This window comes from Lepus europaeus, chromosome 21, assembly GCF_033115175.1.
Source record: "Lepus europaeus isolate LE1 chromosome 21, mLepTim1.pri, whole genome shotgun sequence".
In the NCBI taxonomy this organism is placed as follows: domain Eukaryota; kingdom Metazoa; phylum Chordata; class Mammalia; order Lagomorpha; family Leporidae; genus Lepus; species Lepus europaeus.
Genome location: NC_084847.1, coordinates 15,806,447 through 15,830,488, shown reverse-complemented (window position 1 = coordinate 15,830,488; position 24,042 = coordinate 15,806,447). Strand labels below are relative to the sequence as shown.

General features: G+C 45.9%; 1 protein-coding gene across 2 annotated transcripts in view; it reads right to left on the bottom strand.

The window, feature by feature from the left end:
* Positions 1-23,302, bottom strand: part of PDXDC1 (pyridoxal dependent decarboxylase domain containing 1) — a 60,101-nt gene extending 36,799 nt beyond the window's left edge. The window contains exons 1-4 of one of the 2 annotated variants that reach the window (XM_062180305.1): positions 23,177-23,302; positions 6,206-6,275; positions 5,663-5,728; positions 3,019-3,099 (exon numbers count right to left, since the gene is read on the bottom strand). In XM_062180305.1, the coding sequence (XP_062036289.1) occupies positions 3,019-3,099; positions 5,663-5,728; positions 6,206-6,255 (197 nt within the window). In that variant the 5' untranslated portion in view covers positions 6,256-6,275; positions 23,177-23,302. Of the gene's footprint in view, positions 1-3,018; positions 3,100-5,662; positions 5,729-6,205; positions 6,280-23,176 lie in introns of both variants that reach the window. The other variant, XM_062180304.1, reaches the window with a different exon arrangement.
* Positions 23,303-24,042: the final 740 nt, after the last annotated feature.

Genomic DNA, 24,042 nt, shown 5'->3' with positions numbered 1-24,042 from the left:
CCCAATAAAAATAAATTTTCTGTTACTCATTAGAATAACACAGCAAAATCAATGGAAACTAGCTATTTTATAAATAACTGAAAGAGATGGACTAATTTCACTTACAAAGAATAACTGTAAATAAGAAATGTTTACATCCATTAACTGTTAACAGTGAGCAAAAGGCTGGCGCCGTGGCTCAACAGGCTAATCCTCCGCCTTGTGGCGCCAGCACACCGGGTTCTAGTCCTGGTCGGGGCGCAGGATTCTGTCCCGGTTGCCCCTCTTCCAGGCCAGCTCTCTGCTATGGCCCGGGAGTGCAGTGGAGGATGGCCCAAGTGCTTGGGCCCTGCACCCGCATGGGAGACCAGGAGAAGCACCTGGCTCCTTGCTTCGGATCAGCGCGGTGTGCCGGCCACGGCAGCCATTGGAGGGTGAACCAACGGCAAAGGAAGGCCTTTCTCTCTCTCTCTCACTGTCCACTCTGCCTGTCAAAAAAAAAAACAAAAACAAAAACAAAACAGTGAGCAAAAGACTTAGAACTATATAAGATCACAGACAAAGGACAGACAGTTCATAGAAAGGGAAAATAAATAGGTCTTAAAACAAAAAACCAATTACATCATCTCTCACTTATCATTTATCAAAGATCCTTAAGTCTGACAATGCCCTTGCAGGCAAAGGTGTAGGAAAAGTACTCCTCTCACATATCACTGGTGGGAATGCTAACTGTTAACACCATGGAGGGAAATAACACCACCAGTGAGCCAAACTACAACTGCAGGGCTGGCATTGTGGTGCAGTAGGTAAAGCTGCTGTCTGTGGTGCCAGGACTTCACATGGGCACCGGTTGAGTCTCGGCTGCTCCACTTCCAACATGGCTCCCTAATAATGTGCCTGAGAAAGAAGCAGAAGATGGCCCCAAGTCCTTGGGCCCCTGCACCCATGTGAGAGACCTGAAAGAAGCTCCTGGTTCCTGGCTTTGGATCAGCCCAGCTCTGGCCACTGCGGCCGCTTGGAGAATGAACAAGCAGATGGAAGATCTCGTCATTCTAACTCTGCCTTTCAAATAAATAAATTAATTAATTAAGAAAAACCATACAATTGCACATACTACCTGACCCAGCAATCTCACTTTCAAGACAGTTTACCCTCGAGACACACTGGTCTCTACGGGAAATGACATACATCCAAAGTACCAGCTGCAGCAAGGTTTATAACGAGAAACATGAGCAAGAGACTACACAACATATGGTTCACCCATTCAAAGTAAAACTGAAGAGAAACAGGCAAAATAAAAAAAGAAAAACAGGCCAGTGTTTGGGACAGCAGCTGAGATGCCGACATCCCAAGTCACAGTGCTTGGGTTTAGGTCCCTGACCGACTTTCAATTCCAGCTTCCTGGTGGGACACGCCCCGGAGGCAGCAGGCAATGTCTAAAATGCTTGGATTTCTGCTACCCACGTGGGTGACTCGGACTGGATTCTCAGCCTACGGCTTTGGTCGATCCAGTCCCAGCTGTTGAGGGCATTTGCGGAGTGAACGAGCAGGTGGGAGGTCACTTTCTGTCTGTCTTCCTCCACATTTGAAATAAAAATTTTTTAAAAAGGGAGACAGAGGGGCTGGCGCCATGGCTTAGCAGGTAAAGCAATTGCCTACAGTGCTGGCATCCCATATGGGCACTGGTTTGCGTCCCGGCTGCTCCACTTCTGATCCAGCTCTTTGCCATGGCCTGGGAAAGCAGTAGAAGATGGCCTAAGTCCTTGGGCCCCTGCACTCATGTGGAAGACTTGAAGAAACTCCTGGCTTCTGGCTTTGGATCGGTGCAGCTTCAGCCATTGTGGCCATTTAGGGAGTGAATCAGTGGATAAGACTTAAATCTCTGCTTCTGCCTCTCTGTAACTTTGCCTTTCAAATAAATAAATAAACCTTAAAAAAAAAAAAGACAGACAGCACCTTATATACTGAATAGGCACTGAACTCCAAGTCACAAGTGAAAAAAACTGAGGTACAAGAATATGTACACAGTATTTATGTACTAGAGGGGAGGGAAAGGATATTTTGCTTGTGTGTGTGTACATGTGTATATATATATATATATATATATATATGTAGACTATACACATACATAAAATACTTCTAGAAAGCCAGAGAAACTGGTAACACTGTCTCCAGGAAAGAGAACCAGGAGGCCAAGGTAGGAAAGAAAATTTCCTTTATACAATCTTTGTCATCTTCTGATTTGAGCCAGAACAATCTGTTACTCAAAAAATTTAAATTTAAAAATATTAAAGAGAAGTGCAACTAAGTAAATAGAGGAATAAATAAGACAATGGATGATTCACAGATAACTTGAGCTGCCACCAATCCATTCTGCAGCAGAAGCAACCAGAAAGAGAAAAGCACACAGCCCTTACTCTTCAGTCCTTTCACCAGTCCCTCCCCTGACACACAATATTACAAGACCTAAAGGATTTAACTTTAGTAGATGATTTCTTTTTACAGATATATTAGCTAAAATACATATGTCTTTCTGAAAAGAAAAAAATAAACATTTTTTTAAGATCATATGTAATGCTTATGAAGTGCAGATTCTTATATGAGCAGCAGCCTGTCAGAATATAATCACTATTAAGATCAAGAGTATGTGAACTATGTGAACTGGGCCAGTGTTATGGCACAGTGGGGAAAGCCAATTGCCTGCGACACCAGCATCCTGCCAGTTCAAGTTCTAGCTGCTCCACTTCTGATCCAGCTCCCTGCTAATGCACCTAGGAAAAGCAAGGAGAATGGCCCAAGTACTTGGGCCCCTGTGCCCATGTAGGAGATACGAATAAAGCTCCTGGCTTCTGCCTGGCTCAGCCCTGGCTCTTGCGGCTCCTTGGGAAATGAACCAGTAGATGGAAGACCGCTTTCTTTCAAATAAATAAAGAAATCTTAAGAAGAGAGAGAGAGAGAGAGAGAGAGAGAGAGAGAGAGAGAGAGAGAGAATGCGCACTTGAGCTTTCAAATGGAAGCTAGCAAGTTGGTCTCCATTACCGAGCACTCTGGGGTTCTTCTTCTTCTTCTCCGTGCATCAGGGTCTGAACTAACTGAAGGATGCTCACCATATCCTGTCCACTGCAGAAGAAAAACAATTAGCATACTGGTGGAAAGAGTAACCCCCTCCATCACTCTCCCACCATTTCTCTCATTCAAACTAGCTTTTGGTTTAAAAAAATACATTATTTTTAGTTGAGGAGCTGCAAGAAAAAGAACGTGTTTTAACATAGTTTACACATTTTTAAAAACAAACTTCAAATTCTAAACCAAATTCTTACTTGTGACTAATTCAATCTCTTACCCAAATATGAGCTTGATTTGTCAAAACTTTACGAGTCAGGGGCTGGCACAAGGGGTTATTAAGCCATAGCCAGCATCCAGTATAGAGTCCCTGACGCTCTGCTTCCAATTCAGCTTCCTGCTAATTCACCTGGGAAGCAGCAGAAGATGGCCCAAGTTGGACCCCTGGCACCCATGTGGGGGATCTGGTTGGAGTTCCTGCCTCCTGGCTTTGGACTGACCCAAACCTGGCTGTTGCAGCCTTTTGGGGAGTGAACCCCAAAGATTTCTGTCTGTCCCTGTCACTCCTCCTTTAAAATAAATAAATCTGTAAAAAAAAATTTTTTTACCAGTCTTACTCAAGCAGTATTTCTAAACTGGTTCATATGAATCTTGGAGCACAGGACAGAGGAGATTTAAATAAGCATGTTTTAAAAGCCAGAAATCCTTATAAGATGCCACAAGCTCAGAGAAGTACCATGAGTACTCTGTGCCACTGGTATATCTAGTTTTCCTCCATGTACGAGTCTTGTCTGGACAAACAAGTCTTAAACATGCAATCCAACAAGTGTCATTTATTACCAGCTCTTCTCCAAGCTGGGGCACTTGAGGTTGGCTTGGAATGTAAATCAGTTTACTTCTACCCAAGGTATGTTACTAAATGCTCATTGCAAGCTTCTTTGAGAACACAAATGGCTAAAACAGTAAGCTATGGCAAAGCAACTTGTGACAAGTGTGATGTAAAAATATCATCCCTCCATTAGTGAGAGGATGACTAGTAACTTTTCTCTTCAAAACAAAACAAAACAAAACAAAAAAAAAACACTGTCAAAACAATGTCTCAGAAACTCATCCTCCCCAAGGTGCTGACTGTCAAATGACAGAGGCTCTGTCCCCTGAACACTGTAGAGATGAGGGCAGGCAGGGGCCGTGAGGCACAGCTGGGTGCTGGTCACGTGGCAGTGAAAAAGCTCTGGAGCCCACTGAGCCACTACGTTACAGAATGGTGAGGGTGCAATCAGGGCAGTAAAGCACACGACCAGTCTCAAATGTTGGGCATTAGCACTGCTGTGTGAATACTCCTGACCAGTGGCTTTAAGGAGCTGTCAATCTTTAGTGAAACTTCTGTGCAATCAGGAGAATAAAGAAACCTTAAAGCCATTTGTCCCTTTCAGTAGAGCTGGGATGAAGAGACTTCAGGACTGGCTTCCTGTTCTGAACCGTAGAAAGCATTTTACACCTAAAGGGCACTGAATCAGCAGCATTCAGGTTATAAGAAGGAGTGACTATTATAAAATATTAGTATCTAGGTGTGTTAGATGTGACATTTATTGGCACACCACGATCCCTCTTCCATGCCTTTCTTTTGCAAACTTGTACAATTTACGTTAAGGTCAAAGGACAATTTAAGGGAGTTGTACTATTTACCCATATGCAGTTTCCTGGCTATAAAAAAAAAAAAAAGTTTGTCTCAGGGAAGCTGGGCTGGGACTTTAATTCCAGATTGACTAACATCCTGTGACAATTCCTGTCACCTATTTTCCTGACATTTTCCCCACAAGCTGAAACCACACAGACTTTTCAGATTTGATTAGGTAGCCAAAAAATAAATCATTCTGCCAATAACTAAAGACTGTTTGAACTTTGTGTATTATAAAAATCATAAATTTCAGCAAATCACAATATCTCTCACAACAGTCCTTTTCTCGACTGCTGAGGAAGTTTTTTTTTTCATACTATTTGTTGAACTCTACTAAGTATAGTTAACCATATGTGTATAAAGTTAATTGAAAATAGATCTTAGTGAAAAATAAGAATGGTAATAGGAGAGGGAGGAGGTAGAGGGGTGGGAAGGCGGGTACAGTGGGAAGAATCATTACGTTCCTAAAGTTGTGCATATGAAATGCATGAAGTTTGTATTTCTTTAATAAAAGGTTTCTGGGGGAAAAAAAAGAATATGTAAGTTTCTTCTTCTGAGAGTGCTAGACCCACCTTATCTTTTCTCAATAAAAGGTTTCAGTGGAAAAAAAAAATCTCTCTCACAATAAAACTCTACCAAACAGATTACAGGTTTCAAGGATAAACTAAGTATGAAACTCCCATTGTAATTATCAACACCTGCATCACCTGTGTGTTATGAGGTTGTATTAAATTCTGAACGGGACAGGGCGAGAAGCTAGCTGGCTAGGCAGTATCACCAACAGTACTGGCATGTCAGGTTTCCAACAGCACACTGCACATAACTCTACTTAAACGTGCTCTCTGCTCACTAAAACTGAAATTGTAAATCAACAATGGTAAAATCTTGGTTTAAGAAAAACTTCCACCCTCACTAAAGAAACGGATTTTCACTGTTACCTACCTGCCCGGGAGTGGCCCTGGGATATCCTCTGATACAAGCTTCTTGCCATTTTCATCCTCTGTTCTTCTAATGTAAAGGAAAGAAGGAACTGTTTATTTTATCATAGCAAACTTCTAACATTTAAACATGTCCACGTTGCCTGTCTTCAAATACATCTACCATCTGCCTCCCCCCCAGTTTTGGGTATAGTCTGAATTTCATGAAAAGAAAGGAACATGAAGGAAAAAAAAAATCCAGAAAACAAAACCAACTCATTACTTGGTCAGTTGATGCTCTGCGTGACCTGAATCTATAATAAGTATTTATAGGTTCAAATCAATATATTAAGTAAATGAAACTCATAATAGAACCGAAAATTACAAGTCCTTCCCCTCAATTTCAAAATCCTTTAATTACAGAGTACCTTCTCCCCAAGATAAACACTGATTTTAAAGTCAGCCAGGCTGTGTGACATTTCAAAGCCAAGAGGTGTTTTCAGCAGAAGGAAGTCGAGCCCTGAGTCTCCCCAGCTGGTCGGACACGTTTCACCAGCTGCTTGCTCACCTCTGACTGTCCTCTAGCATCTTCATGGCTTCCTTCAGGTTCTTCCCCATTTCAGCTAATGTGGGGTCTGCTATCTAGGAAACACACCAAAAGGCTGAATTTTAATAATACTCTACCACGTTTGCAACATATTTCATCCACAAAAGGTAAATGCAAGTCCATCTTCTTTTGGATTTATTATAAAGCACACACAACTTAAACACTTCCAACAATACAAAAGTGTAACATAAAATAGGGCAGTGTTGTGGCACAGTGGGTTGAACTGTCACTTGGCCAGCATCCCATACTGGAGCACTGGTCTGAGTTCCAGCTGCATTGCTAATGCACATGGGGAAACAGCTTCCATGCCAACTATGTGGGAGACCCAGATAAGAGTTCCAGGCTCCTGGCTTCCGTTTGGCCCAGCCCTGGCCGTTGCAGTCATTTAGGGGAACAAACCAGTGGATGGAAGGTCTCTGTCACTCTGCCTTTAAATAAAAACAATTTTCAAAAAAAGAAAATAAACGTTCTACAATTCCACACTCAAGGGAAGCCGCTTTGAAGTATGACATATCCATTTCCAAATTTCCACCTTATTCATGTACTCTGTGACTTGCTTTTTCCTACCGTAAACACAGTACTATGTCAGTGTGCCCACTTCACCTTCTATGGACATATCATAGTTTATTTAACTAGTTACAAACTTCATTGGAACCTCTGGGTCATTCCAGTTTGTTGCCATCAGAAGCAAGGTCTAGAAAAGTGTGGGTATTATGTTGTTTTACCTCTGCAGTAGATTGAAAAGGCAACCTTTCCCAAAAAAGATCCTAACCCTAGGACCTGCGAATGTTTTCTTATATGGCAAAGCCCTCATAGATGTCATTAAGTTGAGATGGTGAGATTACTTTGATTTATTCACATGAGTCCAAAATTGTCATCACTCATATCCTTATGACAGAGAGGCAGAGGGACACCCTCCCCACACACACCCAGGAAGGCAGAGTGGAGACATTTAAGATGGTGACTTTGAATAATGGAGTGATGTGGCCACACGCGGAGGAACGTCAGCAGACCCAGAAGCTGGAACAGGCAAGGAAGGGCCTCTCTCCTAGAGACTCTGGAGCACAGCCTTAATTCCAATCCAATGTCAACATCGTGATTCCAGCCCCGTGACTCTGATTCCAAATTTCTGGCACCCAGAACTGGGAGAGAATACATTTCCACTGTGTTAAGCCACCCATTTTGGGATCATTTATTACAGCAGCCAGAGGAAACTAATATACTCATCACTCTGTCAGTGCTGTTACAGAGAGAGCATCCATCTGGAGGAAGCTGGTGATAGCAGCTCCCTCGAGAGGGTGGATCTGGGAAGATGGACAGCGCTTGAAGACAGGGGTGGGAGGTCTTTTAAGTTCATATCCTTTCGTTCCTTTTGGATTTTAGTACAATGTGTATATTTATCTCCTATCCAAAAAGTAAATGAAACCAAGATTTAAAAAATCTTGCAGAATTAAAGCCATACACTTTCAATTTTATTTCTTTCTCCTTAATTTTTGCAGAGATTTTTAGGGAACAAATCCTGTCGCCTTTAATCTCTATATGGTATGAGTTGTGCTATAAAAAGCTGCAGAAACTTTTATTTCCATCTGTTCAAGTGTACTGCTTGCTTGAAGAAGGTTCCGTGTTTTCTCTCTTCTTTATATTGCCTATTGTACCAATATCTCCTATGGAACAGGTGTGCAACAAGTGTGTACAACATAGTATTACATTACCTAATCAATTTGTTAAATTCTACTCAAGGGACTGGCACCGTGTGCAATAGGTTAATCCTCCGCCTGTGATGCCGGCATCCCATGTGGGCACCAGTTCTAGTTCTGGCTGTTCCTCTTCCAATCCAGCTCTCTGCTGTGGCCTGGGAAAGCAGAAGATGGCCCTGGTCCTTGGGCCCCTGCACCCACACTGGAGACCAGGAAGAAGCACCTGGCTCCCGGCTTCAGATCGGTGCAGTTCCGGCCATTGTGGCCATTTGGGGAGTGAACCAAAGGACAGAAGACCTTTCTCTCTGTTTTTCCCTCTCACTGTAACTCTACCTCTCAAATAAATAAATTAAATCTTTTTAAAAAAAGAAATTCTACTCAATTTATCAATATAAGAATAAGAATCTGAAAATGCTTAATTCTAGAAGGGACCTTAGAGATCAAGCCCAGGGATCTTGCAGCTGTGTTTTATCTGAGCCTTAAAACCACTAGGAGGAACTCTGGGGAAGAAGGATTGTGGCTTCTAGCTCCCCTCCTCCCATTAAGTAACTCAGTTCTGTTTGATACAGAGAGTTATATATATAACTTTCTTTGTTTTATATAGAGCTATATAAATATATATGTAACATTTTTGTTTTATATAATTATATATATATATACATATATATATATATAAAGTTTCATCAAGAAACAGGAAACATGAAATAGCATGACGACTCCTGATTCTAGTCTTACATTTTAGAGGAGGGAAGCCAAGACTCAGAGCGGTAAAGCGACTTGCCTGTGGTCATGGAGCTAACAAATGACAGCACCGTGCTAGAACCCTGAGTCCCTGGCTCCTGTTTACAGACTCTTACAACACACTGATGCCCAAGAGGGCTCACAAAGTAATCAGGCAGCTTCATGACAGGTGTTTTCAATAAAACTCATAACTTAAATGTAAACCCCAAGATAGATTAGAAAGCAATCTAAAGAGGTCTCTGTGTTCTCAGTGATAACAGTAGGAGGAACAGATAGTGATCAAGAGAATTTATCTCAGCTCCTAAGTTCTGGTCATATTTCTTATTATCCTCACTTCCTGTGATACTCCAATGTGTCCACTGCTATCTGGCTCAATGAAAAGATAAACAATTTTGCTTGATAATTCATACCTCCACATTTGATGCTGTTAACACCTGCCATGTCTGAACATCTTCGTGCCTTTTATCTCTAGCTATCCATTTAATCACAATTCAAAATTGCCAAGAAATCTTTATGTAAAAAATAATTAGGCCGGCGCCGTGGCTTAACAGGCTAATCCTCTGCCTTGCGGCGCCGGCACACCGGGTTCTTGTCCCGGTTGGGACGCTGGATTCTATCCCGGTTGCCCCACTTCCAGGCCAGCTCTCTGCTATGGCCCGGGAAGGCAGTGGAGGATGGCCCAAGTGCTTGGGCCCTGCACCCGCATGGGAGACCAGGAGAAGCACCTGGCTCCTGGCTTTGGATCAGCGCGATGAGCCGGCTGCAGCGGCCATTGGAGGGTGAACCAACGGCAAAAAGGAAGACCTTTCTCTCTGTCTCTCTCTCACTATCCAGTCTGCCTGTCCCTCCCCCCCCCCAAATAATAATTTGCACTGCTTCACATCTCCTTTATGATATCAATACTTTTTCTAGTGACACAGTGGGCTTAAGCTACCACCTGTAGCACCAGCATCCCATATGGCGCCAGTGCAAGCCACTTACGATCCAGCTCTCTGCTATGGCCTGGGAAAGCAGCAGAGGATGATCCAAGTGCTTGTGCCCCTGCACCCATGTGGGAGACCCAGAAGAAGCTCCTGGCTTTGGCACGGCCCAGCCCCAGGTGTTGCGGCCATATGGGGAATGAACCGGCAGATGGAAAGATGGAAGACCTCTTTCTCTGTCTCCCTGTCTCTCTCCCTCCCTCTCTCCCTAACTCTGCCTTTCAAATAAATAAAATGGATCTTTAAAAAAATGCTTTTTCCAAACAAAAATCCAGGTTTTTCTAATAGAAAGTTTTATTTATGGGGATACTGGGACAGAACCTTTGAAGCTGTGAGCCATTCTGACAAGCAACTGTCATTTTTATGATACCACACATCCTTTTCTGTGAACTGTTTTACGCATGGTTTTTCCAGTATAGATATGCTTCATGAAGACAAGGATCCAGAGTTCTATTAACTGTGACTTCTGGCCCAGCACTGTGGCACAGCAGGTTAAGCTGCTGCCTACAATGCTAGCATCTCCTATCAGAGTGCTGATTCAAATTCTGGATACTCCAACTTCAGATCTGGCTTCTTGCTAGTGCACCTGGGAAACCGGCAGAGGAGGGCCAAGTACCTAGACTCCTGCCACCCACATGAGACCCGGATGGAATCCCTGGCTCCAGGCTTTGGCCTGGTCCAACCCAACCTTCGTGCCCATTCAGGGAGTGAACCAGCTGATGATTCACTTCCTCTTCTGTCTCTGTTACTCTGCCTTTAAAATGCATAAAATAAATCTTTTTAAAAAACTGTTTGATTTCTCTTACAGGACTAAGGGTCTGAAGTTAGCCAATTTTCAGATTATTATTTACCCAAGAAAAGGGGCATGCCAGACTGGATATCAACAGATTGCCTCTAAGTGCACCACAGCAATTTTTCTTATAGATTGGGACAATGTTTTTCAGTCGAGAAAAGATAAAACAGTTGACTCAGTTTAGAAACCACTTTGAATGAACAATACAAATTTTATTTTAAAGATTTATTTTATTTATTGGAAAGACAGAGTTACATAAAGAGAGAAGGAGAAACAGTGAGAAGTCTTCCATCCACTGGTTCACTCCCCAATTGGGTATAATAGCTGGATTCGCCGATCGGAGCCAGGAGCTTCTTCAGGGTTTCCCACGCAGGTGCAGGGAGGGACCCAAGGACTTGGGCCATCTTCTAGTGCTTTCCTAGGCCATAGCAGAGAGCTGGATCGGAAGTGGTGGAACAGCTGGGACTCAAAGCAGTGCCCATATGGGATGCCAGCACTACAGGCAGTGGCTTTACCCACTATGCCACAGCACCAGCCCCAATACGAATTTTTTTTTCTTTCTTTTTTTTGACAGGCAGAGTGGACAGTGTGAAAGAGAGAGAGACAGAGAGAAAGGTCTTCCTTTTTGCCGTTGGTTCACCCTCCAATGGCCGCTGCGGCTGGCGCATCTCGCTGATCCGAAGCCAGGAGCCAGGTGCTTCTCCTGGTCTCCCATGCGGGTGCAGGGCCCAGGCACTTCGGCCATCCTCCACTGCCTTCCTGGGGCATAGCAGAGAGCTGGCCTGGAAGAGAGGCAACCAGGATAGAATCCGGCACCCCAACCGGGACTAGAACCCGGTGTGCCGGCGCTGCAAGGCAGAGGATTAGCCTATTAAGCCACAGCGCCGGCCAGTAATCACTACTTTCTTAATCATTCATATCCTCAGTATATGTGATAGTGCTAGACAATGATGCTGTGTGAGCAATATTAACAAACACAGCAGAGCACAGCCAGATACAAACCTAAGTGAAGAATTAATTTTTTTCACGATGCCTATCATTCAATATACAGAAGGAGACTGTTTTATGATACTGAGAGGGAAAAAATAGCATTCCTAGGAAGAATGTCTTAATTTCTGCAGCCCTTAAAGTGGAGCACAGAGTATGGAACAGAGTAAGTGTTCAGTAAGATTCAGGAATCTTAGAAATCTCTAACACCAGGTTGCTTACTATATTACAAGCATTATGCTTTACGTGCATTGCTTCCTGACTATCCCAAGATCACAGTCAGAATGCTTTACAGTGAGCGTTCAGTCTTCACGAGTCTATAACTAGCACTCCTAACTACTAGGCACTCCTGCTTCTCAAAAAAAAAAAATTTTTTTTTTATTTAAATTTGACAGATAGAGTTAGACAGTGAGAGAGAGAGACTGAGAGAAAGGTCCTCCTTCCATTGGTTCACCCCCCAAATGACCGCCACAGCCAGAGCTACACCAATCCAAAGCCAGGAACCAGGTGCCTCTTTCTGGTCTCCCATGCGGGTGCAGGCGCCCAAGCACCTGGGCCATCCTCCACTGCCTTCCCGGGCCACAGCAGAGAGCTGGACTGGAAGAGGAGCAACCAGGACTAGAACCTGGTGCCCATATGGGATGCTGGCGCTGCAGGTTGAGGATGAACCAAGTGAGCCACGGCGCCATCCCCCCCCCCCCCCCCCCGCTTCTCAATTTTATCAAGTAAGTATATGAAGCAACTCATACTTTGAAAAAACTCTATTCTCAAAAATCATAACAAGTACTAGGTTTAGGGGCCAATATTGTGGAGCAAGTCACCAACTCCCTGCTACTCAGCTTCTGATCCACTTTCCTGCTGAGGTGCCTGGGAAGGCAGCAGAAGATGGCCTTTGGGCCTCTGCCATCCATGTGGGAGACTTGGATGGAGTTTCTGGCTCCTGGCTTTGATCTAGCCCAGATCTGACTGTTACAGCCAGTTGGGGAGTGAACCAGTAGATTGAACAATCTGTCTCTCTCTCTCTAACTCTGCCTTTCAAATAAATAAATAAAACACATCTTTTTTTTTTTTTAAAAAAAAGGAACTAAGGATTCATTTTAAAGATAACACTGCTAAATGTTTGCACCCAGAAAAAGTCTCTCCCTACAGTAACACTTCTATTTTATAACAGCCTCAACTGCCCTTATCATCCAAACTGGAGCAGTTTTAAAAGTGAAAGGGGTTACAATTAATAATTAAACCAGGGCAAAAAGTACAAACTGGGATGGTCTGTGCAAAAAGTTATCCTACTCTTAACTAACATGTTTACTTCGGATCTTAAACCATTATTCCAGGTGCTAGTGCTGTGGCATAGTGGGTAAAGCCACTGCCTGCAGCGCCGACATTCCATATAGGCACTGGTTCGAGTCCCAGCTGCTCTACTTCCAACCCAGCTCTCTGCCATGGACTGGGAAAGCAGTGGAAGATGGCCCAACTCCTTGGGCCCCTGCACCGACGTGAGAGACCCAGAAAAAGCTCCTGGCTCCTGGCTTCCGATCAGCCCAGCTCTGGTAATTGCGGCCATTTGGGGAGTGAACCAGTGGATAGAAGACGTCTATTTCTCTGCCTCTGCCTCTCTGTAACTCAGCCTTTCAAATAAATAAATACATCTTATTAAAAAACAAACATTATTCCACCTAGCAAAGACCAGGAGATTTCTGTGATGGTGGTTGTTTATGGGTTAGAAAACATTATTTGAAGTAGTACACCTGCAGTGCAGGTGTCACCCACTCATCAATCTCAATACTCAAAGGTCACACAGAGATGTTACAAGAGATTTCTTTTTCCTACCTATAAACACATATGAATGTACTTTCCTTTACTTAAATCAGGAGTAAAATGACCTTATTAAAAATCTGGGGCTTATTTGAAATAATTTCAGGAAAAAAGGACCCTTTATTAACAAAGAATTCAATAGATTCCAACCACCACTTCGAGGCCAGTTGGTGTGTAATCTGTTTCCTTGCTGTCATTCCTACTGTCCCTCAGCAAGCCAAGCCAGGTTGTGATATACATGAACGTGGGGTGTTTTAAGATGCTTTTCTAGGGACCAGTGCTGTGGTGTAGCGGGTAAAGCCGCCGCCTGCAGTGCTGCCATCCCATATGGGCACTGGTTCAAGTCCCGGCTGCTCCACTTCTGATCCGGCTCTCTGCTATGGCCTGGGAAAGCAGTGGAAGATGGCCCAGGTCTTTGGGCCCCTACATCCATGTGGGAGACCCGGAGGAATCTCCTGGCTCCTGGCTTGAGATCGGCACAGCTCTGGCTGTGTGGCCAACTGGGAAGTGAACCAACGGATAGAAGACTTCTCTCTTTTTTTTTTTTAATTTTTTTTTTATTTTTGACAGGCAGAGTGGACAGTGAGAGAGACAGAGAGAAAGGTCTTCCTTTGCCGTTGGTTCACCCTCCAATGGCCGCCGCGGCTGGCGCGCTGCGGCTGGCGCACTGCGGCTGGCGCACCGCGCTGATCCAAAGCCAGGAGCCAGGTGCTTATCCTGGTCTCCCATGGGGTGCAGGGCCCAAGGACCTGGGCCATCCTCCACTGCACTCCCTGGCCACAGCAGAGAGCTGGCCTGGAAGAGAAGCAACCGGGACAGGATCGGTGCCCCGACCGGGACTAGAACCCGGTGTGCCGGCGCCACAAGGCGGAGGATTAGCCTAGTGAACCGTGGAGCCGGCCTCTCTCTCTTTCTTTGCCTCTCCTCTGTCTGTGTAACTCTTTCAAAATAAATAAATCTTAAAAAAAAAAAAAAAAGAAAAGAAAAAGAAAAAGATGCTTTTCTAAGAAGAGAAGCCATAACCAACAAGAGTTCCTAGGAACTCTTCTTACCCTGGATCCCCATGGCTTAAAGAGGCTTATAACAATTATACTTTTTTTTTTTTTTTTTTAAGATTTCCTTATTTATTTGAAAGTCAGAGTTATAGAGACAGGGGGAGGGGCAGAGAGAGAGAGAGATTTCATAGTCTGGTTCACTCCCCAGATGGCTGCAACAGCCGAGGCTGGGCTGGACTGAAGTCTCCTCTGGGTTTCCCATGTGGGTGCAGAGGCCCAAGCACTTGGGACAGCCTCCACTGCTTTCTCAGGTGCATTAGCAGAGAGCTGGATCAGAAGTGGTGCAGCTAGCACACAAACCGGCACCCATACGGGATGCCAGCATTGCAAGCGGTGGCTTAACCCACTATGCCACAAGGCTGGCCCACATACTATTTTTCTTAAATACTGCAGGAAAACTTTTATAGAGTGTGTATAACCACATTCACATTTCCCAATTACAAAATTGACAGATGTGTGCATTATTGAGAATCAGAAAAACAGCAATATCTCTCACTAGGCTGTTTCAGGGTTCCTAAGAATCATTCAACTGTATGCGTGCCACAGACTGCGACCTTGTGAGGCAGCTCATTTTATAAAACAAGTGTCACTGTTCACTCCTTTGTGAGCATTTATTCAAGAATCATTTTGACACGAGATGATTTTCACCCTTTTCAGTCGGTAAGAAATATTAACATACCCTGTCCTAGCAGAAGAAGAAATATTACACGTGAAATGTTAAAATTACTCAAAGTTTTCGCAATATGAATGTTAGAGGAAAAAGCCAGGCGTCAAACGCAAGGCAAAGGAGTAAAGCAGGTCAGGGAGCAATTTCCATGTTTTAAATAAGCTGAAGGAAACTATAAGTTTATTTAGAATAAGGCTCTATAGATTAATGGAAAAAACTACTTTTATGTTTGCTTTTGGCTAGAATTAGATGACCTCTAATACTGGGACAACCCCCACCCTTATATGGGACACGTTTCACTTTCTATTTTGTTCTATTCTATTTTTTAAAAAGATTTATTTATTTATTTTAAAGTCAGAGTTACACAGAGAGAGACAGAGAGAGAGAGAGAAAGGTCTTCCATCCGATGGTTCACTTCCCAGCTGGCCACAATGGCCGGAGCTGCACCAGGAGTCAAGAGCTTCCTCTAGGTCTTCCCATGTGGCTGCAGGTGCCCAAGGACTTGGGCCATCTTCTACTGCTTTCCCAGGCCATAGCAGAGAGCTAGACTGGAAGAGGAGCAGCTGGAACTAGAATTGGTGCCCATATGGGGTGCTGGCGCTTCAGGCCAGGGCGTTAACCCGCTGCACCACAGCGCCGGCCCCCTCTTCTACTCATTTTTAAAGAATTGCTGGTCCTGATCTACTGAAGTAATATAATATCCCACATACATGGTACAACCTGAAGTTTGAAAAGCAACCCATTTTAACGAATTTTTGCATTACTAATAATGGGGTAAATAATAACTTGCCAATAAATATTTTTTATGTTTACTAAGAAGTAGTCCCAAAATTAAAAAACAGTAGTAGAAAAATAATGAAAGGGGGCCGGCGCCGTGGCTCACTAGGCTAATCCTCCGCCTTGCGGCGCCGGCACACCGGGTTCTAGTCCCGGTCGGGGCACCGATCCTGTCCCGGTTGCCCCTCTTCCAGGCCAGCTCTCTGCTGTGGCCAGGGAGTGCAGTGGAGGATGGCCCAAGTGCTTGGGCCCTGCACCCGCATGGGAGACCAGGAGAAGCACCTGGCTCCTGCCATCGGATCAGCGCGGTGCGCCGGCCGCAGCGCGCCAACCGCGGCGGCCATTGGAGGGTGAACCAACGGCAAAAGGAAGACCTTTCTGTCTGTCTCTCTCTCACTGTCCACTCTGCCTGTCAAAAATAAAAAAAATAAAAAAAAAAAAAAGAAAAATAATGAAAGGGGATCTTTGGGGCCTACAATTTGGGCAATACTAAATTACAGTCACTTTTAAAATTTTCTCAGCCTTTAACTACACTTAACCAAGCTTTTGTATACACTTTCTTCAGTTAAACTAGTTTACCAAAATGTGACTTTAAAATTACACATTTATTTTTACATGAATTGGGAAGAAAAAATACCTTAAATTCCTGAATTCAGACTTCACTGTTTAGCACAAATCAAAGGAAATTAAAAAGGGGTGAAGGAAGGCGGGGAGGGCTAAACTATAGTAATGAAAGCAGATCAGAGACCCACTAAGAAGGAACACAAGGAGGCTTTTAGGGAGACAGAAATCTTTGATCTTGCTAGTGATTATAATAATTTCCAAAACACAGATTGTTGAATTAAAAAATTGATTTTTTTATTGTATGAAAATTTCCCTCAAAAAAAAAGGAGGGTGAATTGATGTGAAGTCAATTTAAAATAAAATATTAGCAAATATCAGTATGGGTGGTAAACTGGTGATAAAATTCAGACAGTATGTGAATGACTTGTTTGAGAAATACAGTGTTAATCATTTAAAAAGAGGCAGCTTCTAGAAAAGGGGAAAAAAACCTAAAACATAATTTAAATATATATACATAAATCATAATATTCATTAATAACAGAAGTATGGGGGCTGGCATTGTGCTGTAGAAAGTAAAGCTGCCAGCTGCAAAGCCAGCATCACATCTGGGCACCGGTTTGAATCCCAGATGCTCCACTTCTGATCCAGCTCCCAGTTAATGGCCCGGGAGAGCAGTGGAAGATGACCCAAGTGATTGGGCCCTGCACTCAAGTGGGAGACCCAGATGGAGCTCCTGGCTTCAGTCTGGCCCAGCCCTAGCTATTGTGGCCATTTGGGGAGCGAACTAGTGGATGGAAGACCTCTCTTTCACTGTAATTTTTCCTTTCAAATAAATAAAATACATTTTTAGAAAAAAAAACATAGAAGTACATAATACTGTAGTTTCAATAAACTTTTTTCATGGGAGGAATGTTCATATTTGGGGGAGACGGGATTCTAGAATCAGTGAAAAAAAGAAAAACCAGCAGCTCATATCAGACAGAAGACCTTGATGTTATAAAACGCTAGTTTACACCCTATGTATTAGAATATTAAAAAAAAAACCACGACAAGGTCATGAGATTAAGCGCCAAATACAGTTTCTGACATACCAACTCGGGGCGAGCATTGTGGTGCAGCCGGTGAAGCTACAGCTTGCAGCATCCCATGTTGGAGGGCTGGGTTCAAGTCCTGGCTACTCACTTCTGAATCAGCTTCCTGGGAAGGCAGTGGAAGATGACCCAAGTACTTGGGTACCTGCCACCCACGGGAGACCTAGACTGAACTCTAAACTCCTGACTTTGGCCTGGCCCAGCCTCAGTGGTTGTAGCCATTTGGGGAGTGAACCAGCAGATGGGAGCTTTCTCTCAAAAAATAAAAATAAAATAATGTAACAAAGCACCATTGTCTCTCTCTGTGTTTTAAGATTTGGATACTCAGGGCCAGTGCTGTGACAAAGAAGGTAAAGCCACGGAGTCAACACCAGCATCCCATATGGGCAATAATTTAAGTCCCAGTTGCTCCTCTTCAGATCATCTCCCTGCTTATGGCCTGGGAAAGCAGTGGAAGATGGCCCATGTGTTTGGGCCCCTGCACCCACATGGGAGACCCGGACGAAGTGCCTGGCTCCTGGTTTCAGCCTGGCCCAAAGTCCAAAAAGAAACTGAATTACAGTTACATGAAACAAACTGTAGAAAAGTACAATTCTGAATTAAATAATCTACGTAGAGAACCTCTTTCACACAATCTTTCAGGTCACTCACTGCACGCACCCCCTATCTGCTTGTTTAATGCCTGTGGTTCCACCCCTCCTTACCAAACACGGATCTGCTTAAAACTGTATTCCCTTTACCAGAAGCTAATATTCCAGAGGGGCCACGTCTATTCACCCCAAGTCTCCTTTCGCACTCAGCACTTGGCTTGGACCATAGTTGAACTCTAATAAAAACCATAATTAAAACAGGTTTCTACTTTAGGTGAAGACAAAGGACAGTAAACTCAAGCAACTCTTACCTAGAATTATAACTCATAATCCCGGATACAGAACATGGAACTGGGAACCACCAAGAGCTCTGCTCATGACCACCTCTGCCATTTTGACTAACTCAAGAATCACCAAGACCATAAATTTTAGGATCAGGAAACTTTGCACCACTACTAAGGCCTATCAGTTGTCCCTGACACTCAGCATTACATGATCATTTGCTGCCACTGCTCCCATACGTGTGCATGCAAAACTCACAGTATCACGTTGTAGGCATCAGCTTGAAATGAACACTAAAGTCACAGTTTATCACAGAAGTCCTCCCACTCTACATGAAGAAGTGGCATCTATACACAGAAACTGGTCATTTCAAGCTTGCCTAACAGGTTCTTTTCTCACTTCTCAACTAAAGAGTAGGAATATAAATTCTGCCAGTTCTTATCAGTACTTATGACCACTATGTTCCATTCAAGCTGCTCTTACTGCTCTTTATATACTTTTTTAAAAGATTTATTTTTTAATTATTTGAAAGTTACAGAGAGAGGTAGAGGCAGACAGTAGAGGTCTTCCATCCACGGATTCACTCCCCAAATGGCTGCAACAGCCAGAGATGAACCGATCCAAAGTCAGGAGCTTCTTCCTGGTCTCCCATGTGGGTGCAGGGGCCCAAGCACTTGGGCCATCTTCTACTACTATCCCAGGCCACAGCAGAGAGCTGGATGGGAAGAGCAGCAGCTGGGACTAGAACCGGCGCCCATATGGGATGCCAGCGCTTTAGGCCGGGTTTTTTTTTTTTTTTTTTTTTTTTTTTTAATTTTTTTTGACAGGCAGAGTGGACAGTGAGAGAGAGACAGAGAGAAAGGTCTTCCTTTTTGCCATTGGTTCACCCTCCAATGGCCACCGCAGTAGCGCGCTGTGGCCGGCGCACCGCGCTGTTCCGATGGCAGGAGCCAGGTGCTTATCCTGGCCTCCCATGGGGTGCAGAGCCCAAGCACTTGGGCCATCCTCCACTGCACTCCCTAGCCACAGCAGAGAGCTGGCCTGGAAGAGGGGCAACCGGGACAGGATCGGTGCCCCGACTGGGACTAGAACCCGGTGTGCTGGCGCCGCAAGGCGGAGGATTAGCCTGTTGAGCCACAGCGCTGGCCTAGGCCGGGGTTTTAACCCACTGCGCCACAGCACTGGCCCTCATTATATACTTCTAGCATCACTATAAGGTAATAAATTCCCAAAACCAGGTCCAAAGAAGTAGTAAAAAACTTAGTTCCTGATGAAAACAAGAATTAAAAAAGGGCTGAGTTGTAATTATTTACATGCCTCTTTCAGAGCTAAGACTTAGCCATAACAAGTACACTGAACTGCCCACCCTGGGGGCACTCCATTAGACCTTTCTTTGGTGCTGGGAATCTGCATCTATGCTTGCAGGGGGCAGCCCCAAGTGATATGTGCCTGTGGCTAGCACTGTACTTTCCAATAGAAGAGAACTGATATTACTGAGAATGACGGGCCAATTAACAGCAGATGAATTTTAAATTTTACTTAATTTTAATTGCTAAATGTGGCAAGTGGCTAACAAATGTGAACAGTGCAGACCTAGATTCTCATTAATTTTGGACCAGAGGCTGTTCCTCTACCCCTGGCGGACAGTTTCTGCCACCTGGAGACCTTTTTAGTTGTCACAACCTGGGAGAGCATCCAATAGGGCAAGGCCGGGGATGTTGATAACCATGCTACAGTAAGGCGAAGGACGGCCCCTCACAGACCACTGTCTGCTCAATACATCAGGAGTCCTGAGGCTGAGAAACTACGGTTCTACAAGTTTAAAGAAGAAGATTCTTACCGAAAAGTCTATGTGTATAAGCTGAGTAATTTAAGATTTTCACCATCACAGTAATCAATTCCTATGGCATCTTGTTTACTTGAAAATTAATGCAAGTAAATGTGAGACTATTTTATAGGGTCTTACTCCTTAGGGGTTGGGCATAGTGTGTATAGGGTGGCTGGGGGCTGAAGCCTCTTCTACTCTGCTAGTTTGAATTCCTTGCCTCCTCAATATATGTAGTTTCTTGAAAAATTACTAATTTCAGATACAAGAGAACTGATACTTCCGTAAAAGAAAAGCAAATCAAGACAGTGGCTCAGTCATCCCAGGTCTGCGTGTTTACATACTCGTATTACCTAAAGAAAAAGCAAGGGTACAGAATTACATTCAGGGGGCCGGCACTGTGGCTTAGTAGGCTAAGCCTCTGCCTGTAGTGCTGGGATCCCATGTGGGCACCAGTTCGCATCCAGGCTGCTCCTCTTCCAATCCAGCTCCCTGCTAATGTGCCTGGGAAAGCTGTGCAAGATGCCCCAAGTGCTTGGGCCCCTGCACCCAGGTGGGAGACCCAGAAGAAGCTCCTGGCTTCAGATCAGCTCAGCTCTGCCATTTGGGGAGTGAACCAGCAGACGGAAGACTTATCTCTCTGTTTCTCCCTTGTTCTGTAACTCTACTTCTCAAATAAATCTTTAAAAAAAAATCATATTCATACCAAAAGAAATACATAGTGATTCTACTAAATGATAACAGCATAGTATATCTTAGAGTGAAGTATTACTTGAAATTTTAGAGGATGAATATCAAATAATACTGTAATTTCTGTAGCCAGTATAAATTATGGAGGGATCATTTTTAATGGGATGATTCAGAACCGCTCAAATAACTGTCAAGTTTGTATTATTAATGTAGGATTTAACCTGGAACAGCCTATTCCTCAACTAAACAGGAATAATGGACACAAGTGATGCTTCCTTTGACTCTTTTTCGAACACAAAGCCATCACCATTTATACTGCATCAAATCATTTTCTGCTCACTTAGCACCAACAAAAATTACTCATTATATCTAAGTCCCTCTAATACTTCATGGGATATAAAAGTAAGACACGGTTCTAGTTCTTACAAACTTTTCACACTGGCCTGAGGCAGAGGCTTCTAGCCAACATGTTTTGAATTCTTAAAAGTTCACTGTCAATTTTATGAATGCTCTGGCTGTAAGCACCTCAGATCTTCATCTCGAGAGTTTCAGGCCTTTTATCATCAATTAACACTTAGGGAGCAACCACTGTAATCCACTGATCAGATGTCAGAAAAGTAACATTTACAGCAGGATTCCAGCCCACTCCGTTTTGCAGAGCCGCCCTATAAAGAGCTATTCCTGGAGAAAAGATCACACCAGTTCTTCGGGTTTCTAACTGAAATGACACAAAGCTCACTCCATCTTACGAAACTGGAAACAACACAAAAGGGGTATTTGAGCATCATTTTGTGTTCAAAGACTGGCGTGCCACACAGGACCTAAACCAAGGTGTCCCCCAGGGAATCCTCTGATATGTGTTGGGGCTGTTCTGTCGGACACACGATGTTTAGCAGCCAATGTGGTCTTTTCCGACCGAGACTAGCACCTTCCCACCCCGGTGACAATCAAAAATATCTGCAGAACACGCAGAACGTCCCCTGAGGAACAAGACGGCCAGGCGGTTGAGAACCACTGATCTAGACAGAAATTCAAAGCACCCAAGGGTAGACACTGTGCTAATCAGAAGCCTGGAAAAACGTCATTCCCAGCCAGAAAAGCAGGTAACATTCACCACCGACAGAGCGCTTGGGGCTGCGGGGACAAGTTCTTATTTTCTTGATTGATCTCTACCCAACAAGCCACCAAGGAGCAGGGCATTACCACTGTGTGCACGCGGAAACATCAGCTTCTACAATTACTGCCTTCAACTGTTCAGTGACCACGAACAACTACAGCAGGAGCTGCACCCACAAAGACGAGTGCGAACGTTACTGCCGCCAGTTCAAAAAGTTAAAACCAGCGTTGCTCCTGAACTCCGCAAGTGCGGGAAACCGAGTCTGCGTCCCGCCGGACACGCAGAATCCCAAGCTGCAACACCAAGGAGGGCTCCGAGGGAAGGCAGGAACCCATGGAGAAAAAGCCAAGCCCCAAACCCAGGACAATCGGAATCCATTGCACACGCCGGAGCCGCCAGCCAGGTGCATCACGCTGCTAGCTGTCCCCCCGCGGCAAAAAAAAGAAAAAAAAAAAAAAAAAAAAAGGAAGAGGAGGAGGCGCTGCTACTCCGGGTGGGGTGTGGGGGGGAGTTCGGGTTCACGCGGGGGTGCCCTCCTCGCCCCCGGCAAGAGCGCGCCACGAAGTTGTGGAGCCGCTGCGAACCCCGACACCACGTCCGCACGCACGGAACACCCACCCCCCACTTCTGCATCCCGGCGTTCGCAAGCCGCAGCATCGGCATCACGTGGGGGGAACCTGTTCAACACGCAGAGCCCGGTCCCGGTCCCGGTCCCGGTCCCGCCCCCCGAGCTTCAGACCCCAGGGCCGAAAAGCTGGGTTTTCTCCAAGGGCCCCGGGTGACTCCCACGCGCGCTCGAGTCGAAAACCACCGCCTCCAAGACGTTCTCCTCCTAAATTAGAGGCCCCCCGAAAACCTACAGGTGTGCAGCTGGCTCCCAAGCCACTGGCGCTGCTTCTTGCGGCCGCTCCCGTCATCCGAAAGGGCCGGCCCCTCGCAGGACCACCGCAGGGCCCCAGGTCGGCGCCGCGGCCCCCGAACTGGGCTCCGGGCCCTCCGCGGCCGCCACAGACGCCGGTCCACCCTCTGGCGGTCGAGAGACGCAGGCCCCGGCCCCGGCCCCGGGGAGGTGACCAGGTCCTCGCCGCGAGCGCAGGGCCGAACGACCCCCGCGGCCAGGCCTTCTCAGCTGGGGCCCGGGAACCCCCCCGGCCGGCCTCCCCAGGTCACAATGGCAACCCGCGACGCGGAAACAGTCGCCCCGGCGGCGAGGGCCCCGAGCCGCGGCGCCACCCACCCACCCCCGGCCGCCCGTACGGACCTTCTCCAAGGGTGCGTCCATGGCTGAGGCGGCCGGCAGAGTCCAGGGGTGGCCCGGCGGTCCCGCGCGCTACTTCCGCCTCCCGCGCCCCGCCGCGGTTTCCACGCTGGCAGCGCTGACGTCTCCCGCGCCCGCGGCCGGCGGGGCGGAGAGGAGGAGGAGCTGCCCGGGGGCGCCGGGGGCGGGGAACCTGCGGGTTGCGGGGAGGCGGGGCGGGACGAGGCGTGGCCCCGTGAGGTGGGCGGGGCCCTCTAGGCTTCCGTACCCGGCAGTCACGCCTGGCAACCCTAACGCGCCCAGGTGAGCGGGGGAGGATGGATGGCGGAGCACTCCGAAATCACTCTTTTTCTGGAGCATTCCGCAATCAGAGAGGAAGGATTCTACTAATCATAAAATTATCACTCATCAAGTAAAAAGCTGGAAACCATAGCGCACCTCCGGGCCCCCGCTTCCAAGTGCCCCCTCACCCCGGGCACCCCTCAGGAATGGAGCCATCCCCTTCAGGGGGCGGGGCGAGCGAGCACCCTTGCGCACGCGCAGTAGCTAGGGCGTCCCGGGCGCTCAGGGGTTTGAGGGGTGGGACGGTTTCGGGGATGGGTCTCTCCGGCGCCCGCCGTTCTGTGAATACGAAGCTCGGAGATGAGGTGCACTGCGGAATTCTAGGTGGGAGAGATGTTCAGACAAGTGGTTCGGCCTGCTCCTTCGCCGTCGCCGTTATGGCCTGTCACGGGATGGGCATAAAATGATGATGGTGGCCATCCTAGGTCGGCTGCCGCTCCTCGGCTTTCTGTTCCAGCAGCCCGGCGCTGTAGAGGTCCCTGTTCCCGTTTCTCGGTGCCCATCTGGGTAAGATTCAGACCCCAGGG